This window comes from Pseudopipra pipra, chromosome 7 (genome assembly GCF_036250125.1).
Source record: "Pseudopipra pipra isolate bDixPip1 chromosome 7, bDixPip1.hap1, whole genome shotgun sequence".
Lineage (NCBI taxonomy): Eukaryota > Metazoa > Chordata > Aves > Passeriformes > Pipridae > Pseudopipra > Pseudopipra pipra.
The window spans coordinates 19,573,944-19,589,575 of record NC_087555.1 but is presented as its reverse complement, the minus strand read 5'-3'; the positions used below and the strand labels follow the sequence as shown (position 1 = coordinate 19,589,575).

Here is a 15,632-nt window from a genome sequence, read left to right as displayed (position 1 = left end):
TGAAATACAGAACTAGAAGCAAGCTTGAGCTGCTTGCAGTATTTTTTCAATTGCAGTGTCATACTCCCATGGGCCATCATGGAAAATTACTGAGCTGTACTGAATCTGTCAGAGTCTGTTTATGTCTTCTTATTAAAGGCATCTATTTACAGTCACTCTGCTTTTAGTCAAGGTGTATATTGAGAAATTTCCAGGGAGAAATAAATAAAACCAGATCTAATGAATGCCCTGCTCTGATCCTCAGTATAATGAATCTTAGTGTTGTTGTAAATAGAAGTTATTTTTAGAAATGGTGACTGTACAATGTAACAGATAGATGGGCAGAGGTATTTGGGGCATTAAGAAAACAAGTTAGAAGCTTTGACTTATAAACAGGCCACCTCAGGATAAGAGAGTACAGTATGTGAGGCTACTGTGGGCCTGTGCGTGCCTGTTCCTGTGCCAGGACACTGATAATCAGTGCTGGAGACTGAAGATGACTCACCCATCAGCATATCAGATGCCAAGTGCTGTTTTTAAACCCCGTGTTAGTTATCTGAATTATCTCTGAACAGGGGAAGAAATTCATTGGAAATGCTGGTGTGCAGAACATGTGGCTGTGATAGAGGTTCCATAGCTGCACTGGGGAGTGCTGCATTATCACACCAGCCGTGGGGCCTGTAGGTGTTTGCATGTTCCATGTGGTGAGCAGCTGTGGTATAGGAGTTTTGTTTGGTTTTCCCACTTCCATTCTTCCATTTTGCATGTAAACTCTTGCCAAATTAAGGAGAATGAGTGTCTATTTTCTTTCTCTTTTTACATCCATCAATATTCCTCTATCCACTGCAGTATATGTTTATCTGGGGAGTTATATAGCTGGTCATATAACCTTGTACAGGTCACTAATACAGTTTAAATAGAAGGGTAGCCAAGCATAAGTCTCTAATGTCTTCCATTTATAAATTCAGAGCTGTGATAAACAATGAGGAAAAAGTTAGTCAAGTCAACTTGGTTCCACAGAGATAAGGGGTTTTAATCTGGGTGCAATCTCAAGCTTCTTTAAGTCCAGGTATAAAAGCTGTTGGTGACCAGTATCTTGGGTGGAGGTGGGGGAAAAAGAACCACTGTGAGGAGCCTTAGCTGGAAAAGAAATTATCTGTAGTTGTTTCTCTTGCCATCAAGCTTGATAAAGAAGGGAGCGAGGTAGGCTATTATTTTTATTAGCTTGTAAACATTGGTTGCACACAGCAGTACTTGTTTTTGTACAACAGTTATTCCACTCTGTTGTTCTTCCCATGCGTAACAGAAAAAAAAGTTTCAGAAATAAGGTCTTGGGTTCTTTTTCTCAAAATGTTGTGTCCTAGTCTGTTAGAAGATCCTTTGGTTTTCTGAAGGGTGTTTTAGGACAGGATTTTATTCCTATCTTTCACACTCAAAATAACACTGATTTCTTAAACTCCACTTTTTAAAGCAAGAAATTCTTTTTTTAGGCTTGGAAATTATTCCTTTATTTACAGAAATCCTGAATTTTGAGTGATTATTTAAGATGGTAACTGTAGTCAGCCTGACATTTATAAAGTATTTTTTTCACTCTATAATATATTTTTTTTTAACTCTTCCCCCCTTCTTTCACTCAGACGACAGAAGGCTAGAGAAAGGCAGCAGAAACTGTTGGCTGAATTTGCCTCAAGGCAGAAAAGCTTCATGGAAACTGCCATGGATGTTGGTAAGTTTTTGTGTGGTTGACTGTTTGCTTTTTTTCCCTTTTGCCCTATGTTAGGTATTAAGATTTTTACTCCAACAGTTTAAAAAACAAACAAAACACACACACGAAAAAACCCCAACCATCAACCACTCCAACCAAACAGAAAACCCTCCCTTCAGATTCCACTTCTGTATCTGCCTGTATACTAAATACTTCTTAAGAGGCTTAAACTTATGTTTTATAGGACAGATATTAGCGAATACATATGCTAAAGAATAGATTAAATCTGTGGGACATAAATTTATTCCCATTTTTCTTAATACACAGTGGATGAAATGTGTGATGTTTTAAAGTATATACCTTTAATATAAAACGTTCCAAAATTAGTTTGTCTCTTAAAGATTGTATTTTCTTTCATAAGAAAATTTAAGATTCTTTCTTTTTAGAGCCTCAATATATTTATAGATTTAAGGAATGCATAATTTTTAAATCACTTCAGTTGCTATAAGTGATAACTTATTTTATTTCATGTACAGGCTTTAGAGCAGAATTAGCTCTTGTTTTTCTTGAGAATCTACTGTGTAGAAGAGCATAATGCTGATTAGTCTGTGTTTAACTGAGGAACGGAAAATATTTTTGTCATCTGGGTTACTTAATTGAAAATTAGCACTTCTGAAAGATAAGAAAAAGCAGGAATCTCTCCCCTCCCCTTAATCAAGTATCATCTGCTATGTAGTTTTGATTTGAGTTTAAGCAATGGTTACAAATATTTTGCCAACTGTATTTGCTGGGAAAGTCTGGCTTTTGAAATTTCTAACTTCCTTTCAGTTCATAAGTTGCTGAGATGATGTATTTGTTTATACTTATTAAGATCTTGGATAACAGCAGTCATGGATGGGGCTCTGAGCAAACTGGTCTGGTGGAAGGCATCCCTGCCTATGGTGGGGGAATTAGAACTAGATGATCTTTAAAGTTGCTTCCAATCCGAACTGTTCTATGATTCTATGAAATAAATCACTATATATATGATGTTATGTTTGGAGGGTGTGCAATACACTAATTTTTTTCTGTGGACTTTGTGTTGTAAGTCATCTTCATTAAATGGGTAGTTATTTCTTTTTAATTGTTGAAGTAAGGAGGAAGGGAAGAAGAGCTTTGTAGTTCTACTTATTAAAAATTAAGTCTTTATATAGTCATGGCTAATTGAAAGTAACTTTGAAACTTTGATTCTTCAGTCACCTATATTTTGAATTCTTCGTATTGCAACTTTGAAATTGATGTGTTTTATATATTAAATCAGATGTACCTTTATATATACACCTATCAATAGCCCTATTTGCATATATACATAAATATGCATAAATACTTTCATGCACGAGTTTTATAAGCTATGTTTAAGAGAACTGCTTTGATCTGTGGATCAATCATGCTGGTTAAATCAGTCAATTAAGCAGCATTTATTTGTGTGAAGGACTGGGTATATCTAGCTTTTACTTAGTATTAAAAAGAACCCTTAATTTCTCTACCAGGCAGACCTGGGCCTTTGTGTTTATGGTTGTGCATTAAAATGTTCTTGGGCATGCAACGCTTAAATTGTTTGCTTCCTAGTATTTAAAGAATTAATAACTTCAGATATCTTAACTTAAAATCTAGTGTTTATTGTCAATTATACAAGGTCATGCACGGCACTAGATAGGGTCAACTTACTGGAATACATTTTTGTAAAGTTATTGTGCATACAGACATTCCTTGGCCACAAGTTAATAGAATTCCAGGCATTTTGTTAACTGAATAATTACTCACTTTATCACTAACTGTTCTCAGTGTCTTCTAGGTTGTCATTCCATTTTCTGAGTTTGTTATGAAAATGCATTGCAGTAATACTATAGTCCAGTATTAACTAGCTTTTATGTTCAGACTGGCATTAAAATAGCTTGCAGAAAGGAAGTACATATTCTGTTATAGTGCATGAGGTTTATTTAAAAATCCAGATTAATTTTTGCCAGGAATATTTTCTTCAGTTTGTTTAACCAAAGTGATTTGTTTGGCTGTAAATGCAGTCTCTATGTGTTACAGCAAATTATTGAAAAAGTTGCAGAAACTGTTGTTGCGCTAAGTTTAAAACACAAGACATGATAAGAATTCTGAAACTAGTCTTTCAGGAGTGATTCAGTTTAAAACTACTGTAAGTAATTCATAGATTTACTCTCAATTGTAGCATAGCTGTGCTGAAATAGCTGTTTTAAAACAAACAAAAAAATCTTTTCATGCTAAAATCAGTTGGTTAATACAGATTCCCCCTCACATATTCAAACTCTGTTACTTGTTACTTTTATTATAGATTGAAGTTTGCCAGTAGGCTTATTTCTTCATTTTGATCATTTGTTGTAACTGTAATAACACTGCCAAATGCAGGGATGGTGAGGCTTCAGCTCCCTCACTTTATCACTGATTCAGTTGGTGTCATTTGAGCAAATCATTATTATCATCTTTTGAAATTTCATCTATGAAAAGCAGATGTGATTCAGTCATAAAATGTGAGAACTGATATAATTGTTTTTGGATATGACACTTGAAAATTTCGTACTACCTTTCTATTGACAGTATAGAAGACTGACAATACTCTGAATATAAATGTGTCGAGAAGGTGATAGGAGGAATAATGGAGAATAGCCAAAGCTTAAAGATTATTTTATTAAACCTCCATATACTTAATAGTTGCCAAGGTGGTGGTTAAACTGCACAGAGCCACTGTTAATCTCTGAGGTGTTCCTCTGTGATTGTTGGGATGCTGCAATGAAACATGGCTTAAAAGGAAGTTACTCAGTTCTGTGTTAATTATTCAGTATTAAATGTGTCTCATTTTACCAGCAGAATTTATTTATTTGAACTGAAATGTACAAATTCATCTGAGATTCTGAAAATAAAGGTTGGCCTTTTCTTTCACATAATGACTGTAGAAAAAATTCCAATTATGTATCACTTTCCATTTGTGCCCCCTGTTACTTTCTATTTATATTCTGTGACATCTGCAGAACTGCATTGCTATTCAAGCTTGCCTGGAAGTAATTAGGTGAAATTTAGAAACAGTTATGTTAATGAACTGGGATAGAACAGAATCCAGTGTGCTGTCTTTAGCTATTTGACTGCAGGAAAAACGAAAAAAGTAGAAAAATAACCCAAGAAACATCATTCGAAGAACAGCAGATAGAGCTCCTGAAATATCTGAGGAGGATGTCTAGAGAGTCAAAAATGTGTTGTAACAGCTTCAACTCCATAGGCCTTCTAGTCTCCCGGTTATAGCTGCTTTGACATCTTTGAGGACACTTTCTCAAGTGTGAGACTGTGGTTTATCTTGTGACGTGGAAATCTATGCAGGAGATTTTTGAAACTTCACTGCCTTCAGGCAGGACTTGATAAGGACAAAAATAAATCACTCAAGTTAACAGTAGCCTTTTAACAAATTACAGTGATATGAATTTTATAAATATGAAATATTATGATACTTTCCAGACAAGCTGCTGAACTACTTAACCAAATGCATCTTAGTGAAAATTTTTTAAATTAGTTAATTCGTTAATTAGAAATATTATTAAGATACCACTCATTTCTTCCATAGTTTTGTTGTCTCTGAAGTGCCCAGTGTGACTTTTAAATATTTTAATGCCTCTCGATAATTATGCAGATGGTCTTTTGTGTCTTTCTTATGATGTGTCTTAGCAGGACGTCATTTTGTCCTTCAAGCAAACGTTCTGTAGCTAGAGTTTACAAGAAGTGCAGAGTTTTAGTGCAAGGTGACATACATTTCCTAACACTCAATCTTCTGAACCCAGATAGAAAAATAAATTAGGTACTGATCTCTTGAGACTATATATGCTGGGTCAGGGCAAACAATATTAGCATACTAATGGTTGCTCTGATGCCAAGGGGCTGCTTTGACACAATGTATACAGCAGAACAAATGTTGACTATGGTCAACAGAAATTGTGAACTATAGTTACTGTGTTTATAAAGCCCTTTGGGTTCTGGGGTTTTGCTGGATGGGGGAAGTAACAGAATGCATCCTTAGCTCTGGAGAGTAGAAATGAAAATAAATTCAGGCAGCAGTGTATTCTACACGTCTGAAAAATATTGAACGGATGCATATTTTCTGTCATATTGAAAAAATTTTTGAGAAAGTGAAATAAGAAGGCTGAAACTCGTCATTCTTGTGTCATGCTTTTGATACACAGGTGTACATGAGTGTGCATTACACAATTATGAGGTGACGTTAAATACAAAAATGTAGCATTAGTGTTGATCTCCTCCCTTCTGTGCTACAGTTTGCTTCTAGGTTTTCTGGATGTTTTGCAGTTGATGCATTGTGCTTTTTCTTTCATTGTACATCTGGCTGCCACTAGATGGTGATAGATGTGTGTACAATGTTAATAACTGCATGTCAATGAAGATTGGGGTTCATTTTCATGTGACGCTCAATAAATGTCTGGGAAATCAATAGTTACTAAAACAGTGTAATTTTGATTCTTCCCTGTGAGTGAGAGTATTGCATGGAGTTCTTTATAGCAGAGAAATCCACTGCCTGGCATCAAACACACCTCTCCTTATGGCAGCAGCCTCCTGTGCTGAACTTGTGGATTTTCAGAAGACAGCAGCTCTCCTAAAAGCCATTCTGCATGAGGACTGTTGCTGTACTCACAGTTTTTGGGTTCTTTACCCAATACCTTTGCCTACTTAATCAGAGAGATAAAGGGCATGGTTGAAGGTAGGGAGGAAGTGTTTTCTTTGGAAAAATTATCTTCTAGGAAAGAAACAAAGAACCCTCATATTCTACATCAAGAGGCTGACTATGTGTTCGTTGAGCTGTAAGGAGAGAATCATTTAGTCCTAAGATGCTTTTCTTTCAAGCCAATAAAGAATTCTTACCTTTGATTGTCATGGCTAGGCTTTGCGAACAAAGATTTAGGAAGGCTCTATCCACATTACCTTTGATTGTACCATAACCTAAAATTGCTTGCCCCAAAACCAGCACCACCAACTGTCATGTGAACAAAGCTGTGTCAATTCAATGGCTTTGATACTTCAAAACTGGTCCTTAGCCTTGAACCTTTCTGTCTGTGCACCTACAAAGTAGTAATGTGGACCATGAGACAACCACATCTCTGATTGTTTACACCTAAACATGTGCTGCATCACAGCTGATTACTTTCTTAATGCACACAATATTGTCCCAGTTTCATATTAAAATAAAAACTTCCCATTTAAGTTGCACATTTCATTCACTACGTACGTCTAAGCATCTTAAAATTATTTTTAAGGTCTCCAGGTTAACTTTTTCCTTCTAATTGTTGTTTCAGTCAGCAAATCTTAGCAAATCTGATTTTACTAGAGATTCATATCCATTGCCCTTAATCTCTCTATGTTTTAAGTTTTCAGTATAGTATCTAATGAAATAGAAGTTAGATCTCTTTTTACAGACATTTTAGAGAGATCAAATTTAATATAAAACTTGAATGAAACATATAATTCCTCAGGAAGGACTTCTGACTATGGGAAATCATGCACTTTGTTTTGTAGGTGTCTTTGTTTGAAGCAGCAAGGTTAGTTTCAACTAATTGTCCATGCTTTAGTTGTAGATAAACTAGAGAAATTATTTTGGAGTTTTTTCATCACTACCTCAGTGCAGATGCAATTGGATTTCTTTGCCTCTGTTTAATATAAATTTTCTTATTCTTTTATAGAATCTCCAGATGTTGATATCGCCATGGAGGTAGCTACATCCGAACAGCACGTTTCTGAGGCAATATATGATTGTGTTATTTGTGGACAAAGCGGACCTTCTACTGAAGACAGACCTACAGGACTAGTTGTACTATTACAAGCATCCTCAGGTATGAATGTGTGACTTGCAGGAAAAGCAGTGTTTCTGCAGCTTTTAACACATGTGTGTAAATTCTGTTGTGTCTCATGAAGCCTGGAAACACAGTCTCCTGGTTTTTTTTGTGGATGGCCTTCTCTGAGGCACATGTGTAACTTAAGGATATCGAGAAAACTTTTAAATGTTTGGGAAAAAACCAAGCAGTTTAATTCCCTCCTAGTTCCTGTTAGCTTTTGCAAATGCAGAGTATATAGTAGACTTGCAGGAAAATTAATACTTGCAGTATTAAAAGAAAAAGAAAATTAAACAGCCATCAGTTTGTCTACACTTAGATATGTGTTTGTGTGCATATGAATATATATAATGTGTGTTTAGATATATATGTACTTTACATACAAGTGCAAAAGCACAATGTTCAGTATTTAGTTTCTCTAATAATTTTTTACTTTTTAACACCAACAAAGCGCATCGTAACTACAAACCACAATTACCTGATTTTTGTTTTCTTAATTGTTTAGCATATTGATATTCATTGCATTCCTTATTGGTGCTTTTCTTCATCCAGTGTTGGGGCAGTGCCGCAATAGCACTGAACCAAAGAGACTGCCAACTACCGAGGAGGAGCAGATATATCCTTGGGATACCTGTGCAGCGCTGCATGACGTGAGGCTTTCAACTCTACAGAGATACTTCAAAGATGTAAGTTTTTCATATGAACAGTACTACCACTTGTGAATAATTTGTGTACAAAGATAAATGAAATTACAAATTAGAGTTCTTCTAGTTTCATTTCTACATTTAGTGAACACTTTTCCATGTTGCAGTTGTTCTGAAGTGTTTACATTTTATAGGGTCCTTATTTTTAAATAGTGTCTGGCTTTCCCCTAATTATGCATTCCAAGAAGAGTTTTGTATTCCTTCACAAAGCCAAATTAGAGCTTTTCATATTAAAGTTTGAGAGCCAGTTCTTGCTGCTTAATAGGACATGTTCAGTTGTAGACCTTTGTGGAAGTGCTGCCTGTGACTTTCCTTCCTAATGCCTGAAGAGCTATATAAGGTGATATGTAACTGTTCTGAGCTATCGTTCTGAGGGAGAAGAATATGTAACCTGTGACCTTAAATTAGCTTCTATAGAATAGTCCCAGGTGAGATAAGAGTTTTTAGGCATATCTAAAGAAATAATCACCTTTAGAAGCTTAAATATTGGCATTAAGGAGGAGAAAGTGTGGCAGTTTTTACTCTGACACAATTGCTAGCTTTTTCATGATGTCATCCACACATAACTAAAATTTACCAACTGCAGCCAAGCTTGCTTATGTAGATTAACGTAGATTAAAATTCATAGTTGTTTTGATGCAGTTTTAAAAATTGGGCAATGTTTTCAGAGAATTACCTTATTCTAAGACAAATGTTATAAATTCTCTTGCTAGAAAGAAAAACTCTTTAAGATGTAAGCAGAATATTATTTTTGAATGAAAGAATATTTTTTGTTCAGAAAGAATCTGTGGACATGCTTTTCTTCTTTTGATGTTGATGATGTTGGTTTATTGTTTCAAATAGTTACTGAATTAATACTGGAGCTTTATTTTTACGTATTTGCATCTTACAAGTGGAAGGAGTTCCAAGCAAAATGTTACTCAAAAACTTGATCTTACTGAAATGTATATCTCTGCTTCTGTGCAGTAGCACTACCAACAGACTAATCTAACATACACTGTAATTCAATGAGCAAATACATCCTTCTTTCACAAATTCCAGTCCTCAATCAAACATTAGTTGAATTAGCTATTTTTGCTTTCAAGTTTCCAGGTCACTACTGTGCTAAAAAACAAATCTCTGCATGAAAGAACTAATCCTTAAATTTCTTTTGACATGAAAATGGAAACATCTGTTAGTGTCTTGAGTGTCTTGTTCAGCTGAGCTAAGCAATAAGAAGTCCTTTTGTTTATCAACTGTGTCCTTTCCAGTAAACGTCCTTCCTTTAAAAACAACTTGCAAGAGGCAAGTGAATAATTTCACCCAGATGTAAAAATTTTAAGTTGGCTTATTCTGCTAGGAGAAAAAAAATCAATTAAAAAATCCCATTCAAAAGCTACATGCTGTATACAGATTAGGTAAAACAGATCACTTCTTTCCCTATTGATTTCTTTTTGCACTTTCTTAGCTGAAATTTGATGCTTACTGTCAGGGAGTGGAGTTCTTGCCCATTAAAGGAAAAATCACTGAAAGCAATTATTTTTAATATGGAGAGCTATGACTAAGGTTTAGGAAATAAAATTTTGTATACTGGATTGATAAGGCTGTTTTCAGAATCATGTAGTACTCTGTAACCAGTAGTTTGATACAGGTGTGTTCCATCCCAAGCTCGTGGTTTGCTTTGGAATCTCGTTTGTTTCTGAACTCAAGAGTAACAGAGTAAAACCTTTCTGCTAAGACTTTGGGTTTTGGTTTTTTTTCTCCTTTTTTTGCAACTGCTACTAAGTAGCCTCATTAAATACACGGAGTAAATAATGATTTTCCTGAATGAAACATTTGTCCTGTGGTGCTTATCCAGATGTATCATGTGACCTTGATACTTCACCAGCAGGAGAAAAACTTCCTTACTTTATGGCCTGAGAGGCTCATAGCACATTATGAATAACAAGTGAGGCAAGGTAAACAGGAGCATGTCTCAAAGCTAAAATTTGTAATTTTGTTTTGATTTCCTGCTCATATGCAGAAAAAAGAGATGGTAGGAGGTCCTTAGAAAATGGAACTATTAAGGTTATTCATGGTACACTGATTTTGCATTATACGTTAAGACCATTTTAGTGCGAGTCTAGACTAAAAATTGTTTCCCAATTCTGGTAGCAATAAGTCTTTTTCTGTTCCTTCAATGTATAACCAGAATGTACTTTTCAATCTGTGCATGAGATTTTTGAGAAATGGCGATCTAATAATGAGACTGACTATAGTTAGATATTCTTTAAGAGAATTTTCTAGAGTTCCTTACAGTAAGTGTACCAGAGGTGCCTGTTTCTTCAGGTCATTGTTTTCTGGAAAAAAGTTACCAGGGAGGTAACTTTTAGACATGTGGACTGTAAGTACAGTCCTTGATTAAGGCCAATGTTTTCTAAACAATCCTTTATAAAACTCAGTTCACTAAACAAGTATTTGTTCTCATTTCCCACTACGATGAGTTATATATAATGTTGTTCAACAACTCATAAAAAACCCTAAGTTTTTACACTGAATTTTAAAACAGATTGAGGCTAAATTATATAACAGTAGTCTTGTTGTTTCGTTTACCTACAAAACTGAATGAAATGTATTGGAACAGTATCTTGCCCTTCTACATGGAATAACTTCTACTATTGGAACAGATGTTAAGAGTTACAGCCACCTTTATGCTGTAGTAGAAGAGGTTCCTTAATGAAATGGTTATTTTAAGTGATAAGAACTGCAGAAGTTTAACTTAACTGTTTGGCTCTTGGTTGGAAAGAATAGCATAATGGCAGCTGTGTAAGTTAGCTTAAGTCAGTACTTTAAAAAATGAAGCTTCCTTTATTTCTACAGCATGTCTTTTAATGAGATAGCATGCAAATAAAAAATCTGTGTATTTTTTAAATCTTAAAATAAGTTTGGGTAAATACTTATATAGCTTTATATATAAGCATTGTTTCTTACTGTTTTTGCTGTGTTTTAGAGTTCCTGTCTGCAAGCAGTGTCAATAGGCTGGGAAGGAGGTGTTTATGTACAAACATGTGGTCACACTTTACACATAGATTGTCACAAATCTTACATGGAATCTTTACGGGTAAGTAAAACTAAAGGTCATATTTGTTTATTTGGATCTGAGCTGTTCTTACTGAAATCAATTGAATGTATCATAGAAAGAATACTTGTGTTTACATGAGTGGACAAGATGGTTTTATTGTGTTTTCAAGAACTATGGATACTAAATCTCTTATTGCATGTTGACATTATTAACAAAAGTACTTTGTTTTCAGTTATTTTGATATATCAGAAAAATACTTAAGCCATGTAATAAAATAAAGACTAAATGATGACTTCTTGTTCATATGAAACTGCTTTTTTATTCAAGATTATTTTATGCGTTATTTCTTTAATTTTTTTTTCTTTGTAAGTTTCGTTGATTTCATTTTCAGAAAAACTGTGAACAATACCTTCTATTTTTAGTATCAGCAGTGGTCTTACTGAAACTTAACCTCTAGAGAAATAGGAAGCTGTGCAATCTTGATTGGATCCCATGATGAATTGTTCTTTTCCATATTAATTTAAATTTGCTTTCAGCAGTAGTTGTGTTGTCAGGATAAATGTAACAATATAAAAATTATATAAAATAATATAGCAATAAAATCTGGCCTTTCATAGTGGAGTTTCACTTTACAGAATTTTGGAAATGTAATTTTTTGCATCACATAAACTCTGAAGTCACTTTTTTGATGGATTCTTTATTAAACTTGGAATAAACTGTTACTCCACCTCATTGTTGAACATTTCTAAATTATTTAAGTGAACTTCTGATCTTAGCATGTTTTACTACTACCTAGATGAGTGCATAATAATTTTGACTATTTCCTAGCATTCTTAGTACCAAAATAATTTATATAGACTTGTTTTCATCTGGATAAAACATTTATTTTTACATAATACGATCAGAGATGAACATCCAGGAAGGTATGTAAAAGCCTCAGCATTCTGGGCTGATTGCATGAAGGTTACATTACAGTCACTGTACTTAGCAGTTCTCCCAGGAATGGGAAACCATGGAGGCAACTCCTGACACAGAAGCAAGGTTGCTTGCTAGTAACATGAATACTGAGGAAATGTCCTCGCTTCCCAAACACATACTTCTGTGTCCATTTTTTGATCCTTCATGTGATACAAGAAATAATCAGGATTTTTCTCATGCTGCCCTACAATGGCTATTTGATTAGTTTTTTTTTAAGCCTGTACTTGGAGTCTCAGACTTTATGGAAATAGCTAGAAAGAGACAACACTCATGAAAGATTCAAAACACTCCGTTGAGGTCTTTCTAGTTTATTATGGGGATATTGTTGACTATGAAGAATACTTAAAAATTAGGAAAGTTGAGTTGGCGGATTGTAAAACAGTGTCTAGTAAAGGTCTTTGTCAGTAAAGTGAGGAACTATTATAATAACCCTTTCTTTACAGGTTTTTGGTTTTAGACTTAGAATTAACTATACATCTGAAATATCAAAGTAAAAAAACTATAATCTTCTGCAAATTTCAGTTACATATTCTTTATTTTCTTTTAGAATGACCAAGTCCTCCAGGGTTTTTCAGTGGACAAAGGAGAATTTACCTGTCCCCTCTGTAGGCAGTTTGCTAACAGTGTTCTTCCTTGTTATCCTGGAAACAACGTGGAGAGAAGCGTTTGGCAAAGTCATAGTAACAAGTGTATGCAAGACCTTGTACAAGAGGTGGAAGATCTTCAAGAACAGCTGGGAACTTTCCCAGTAAGCATCAGTGTAAGGCAGAAAGATCCTTGTTAATTTGCCTCTACCTTTCAGTTTTTACATTATATTGCATTTGTGACCTCTTAAAAACTTGGGAACCTGGGAAAGTTCATTCTTTTCTGATATGGAAGACAGCATACCATTTTTTTCACATAAAGAAATTTTAAATATTTAAAGTACTTACTGCACTACCTACTAAAAATAAACAATTGAAAAGCTGTGACAAAATGTGATTAATATAATTTTTTATGGAGTACATTTTCGGTTTTTTCCATAGCAATTTACATAAAATTGAGTCGTGTAGTATAAAATTAATTTGTCATTTCTTTACAATATAAACCCAACAATATTCTTGTAACTGGAAGCTATTTAAACAATACCTGTTAAGAACTTCTTAAGGTATGGATTATTTGTTTTACAGAAAGAGCAGTTTACAGATGCTTATGTGTTACAAAGCTTCATGAGATCATCTGAAAGGCAGAATAAATTAAATTTTGTTAGCCTTCCAATCTTGGAGATGCTTTGTGTTATTTTTGCGTACTTGTACAGTGCAAATATACTTTAAAAGAACACAAGCAGTGAGATTCTTGAACTTAGGAGTTGGACAAAGCAGTTATGTTTTTATATTCAGAACAAATCAAAATAACTTTGCAGAATATTTTAACACTTCTGTGAGACAGAATACTGGCTTTTAATGCATATTTTTTCATAACCTGCAAATGTGTTTTACAGATATGAAAGTGCTACACTTTGCAATCAACTACTGCATTTGTTGAGGTAAAATTAAGTAATATTCTCTCCTGTCTTTGTTCATAGTCTGAAACCAATCTCAGTAAAGAAATGGAATCTGTAATGAAAGATATAAAAAGTACCACACAGAAGAAGTATACAGATTATAGTAAGAGTCCTGGATCACCTGACAACGATTTCCTGTTCATGTATTCTGTAGCCAGGTGGGTAGGTTTTTCTTTTTTTTTTTCTTTTGTATTTCTCACTTTTATGTTCTTAGTCACCAGATAGTTTTCTTCTTTAAAAAAAAAAAGAAAATATTTCATCCTCTCCAGAAAGTACTTTTTGAATACTTAGTACATCAAGGCTATGTTTTCTGGTCATATGCAGGCATATGCAAAATGATGCACCTCTTAGTTCTAATTTTTAGTATGTGCAGCAGTGGCATAAAACCTGGAGAACAATGTGTCGTGTGCTTATTTAGTGTTCTTCTTCATTCAAGGTTTTGCTTTCCATATATCAAACTTTTATGTTGAATTTCTTTTTCTACCTTTCTTTCCAAAATTGTCAACTCTCTCCTACCTTTCTTTAGCAGAATGAGATTATTTCTGTATCACTGCCATATTGCTAGTTTTTATATAGAGGGTGTTTTTAATTTTTTTCCCAAAACATTAGTTTTATTTACTTAAGTGGGAGTCACAGAAGGCTCTTTTTCTACATCAGCAACCAGGAATCTCTCTTCACGTGAGTAGACTTCTAGTAAAAGTGTTGAAACCACCAGCATTTTCTTTGTGAAGTTTGATTGCAGTTTTAGAGCTGTCAGTGTCAGAGTCTCCAAGAAAATCTAACAGTCCTCCCTTCCATCTATACCATTAATGTTAAGATACTCTGAATAGTTAATCTTTTCAGAGTTACTATAGTGGAAGGTTTTCCCATAAGAAGTTGAAATACTCATTAAGCAAATAGTTTTTCAGACTCACTGATGCCTTCAGGGTAGGTGCTGACTGCAGAGAAGCTGCAAGCACACAAGGGATACCATCCAGGAGCATTTTTCTATTGCGCTTTCATAAACTCTGATTGCTGACTGTCTTTAGTATATAAGCAGTGGAAATATTCAAGACTTGGCTTGGCAGGATTCTTAGTAATCAAATCTAAGGGTCAGTTTTTGACAGAAGATTAGACCATCTAATCTCCAGAATCCTCTTCCAGCTTAGATTATTGTATAATTGTATTAAAAGAAATATCTGTATTCTTCAAGAATTTTTTAACTGATTTTATACCCTTCCAGAAATACAAAGGACTCAAAATTAATGTTTTGCATATAAAAATATGTAATCATGCCATTTAAGGTGCAAAAATAGTGTCACAGTACATTTCTGGGTGTAATGTTATATAATCTTTAAAATGTTAGCTAAACATATTTTTAAATGTCTCTATATATTATTTTTATATTTACACATGGAGCCCAAGATTTTTTTCATTCCAAGAGTTAAAAATACTTCAAACCAGAGCAGCATTTCATTGCTGCTTGCACTGCTGGGGAGAGAAATTTCACTGCTGTGATTAGGATATACCACTTGTACTCATTGTGACCTGTTCTTGTTAGGTTAGACTGGTGTCAGCAATTTTCCATTTATCCATGACTGAAGGATTTCAGGTGTTGGATCCAACCTTTCTGTATCATTACCATAACTCATAAGATATGAGGGTGGCTGGCAGATCAGCTACAAAGTGGTTAATTTCTGCCCAATCCAGATTTATGTGCTTCTGCTACTTGATAATTGCATAAGAACTACAGGTTAAAAAAAATTTCAACTTTTAAAAAGGCATTTTAATACAACCTTGCAGACTGTATTTATGG

The 15,632-nt window shown here is 34.4% G+C and overlaps 1 protein-coding gene across 6 annotated transcripts in view; it reads left to right on the top strand.

Annotated features, from left to right (window-relative positions):
- UBR3 (ubiquitin protein ligase E3 component n-recognin 3) overlaps window positions 1–15,632 on the top strand; it is a 102,417-nt gene that overhangs the window by 52,592 nt on the left and 34,193 nt on the right. For 4 of the 6 annotated variants that reach the window (XM_064660898.1, XM_064660896.1, XM_064660894.1 and 1 more), the window contains 6 exons: window positions 1,617–1,705; window positions 7,423–7,572; window positions 8,125–8,258; window positions 11,245–11,355; window positions 12,842–13,054; window positions 13,859–13,995. In XM_064660898.1, coding sequence (XP_064516968.1) covers window positions 1,617–1,705; window positions 7,423–7,572; window positions 8,125–8,258; window positions 11,245–11,355; window positions 12,842–13,054; window positions 13,859–13,995 — 834 coding nt within the window. The remainder of the gene's footprint in view (window positions 1–1,616; window positions 1,706–7,422; window positions 7,573–8,124; window positions 8,259–11,244; window positions 11,356–12,841; window positions 13,055–13,858; window positions 13,996–15,632) is intronic. The other 2 variants (XM_064660897.1, XM_064660895.1) reach the window with 1 other exon arrangement.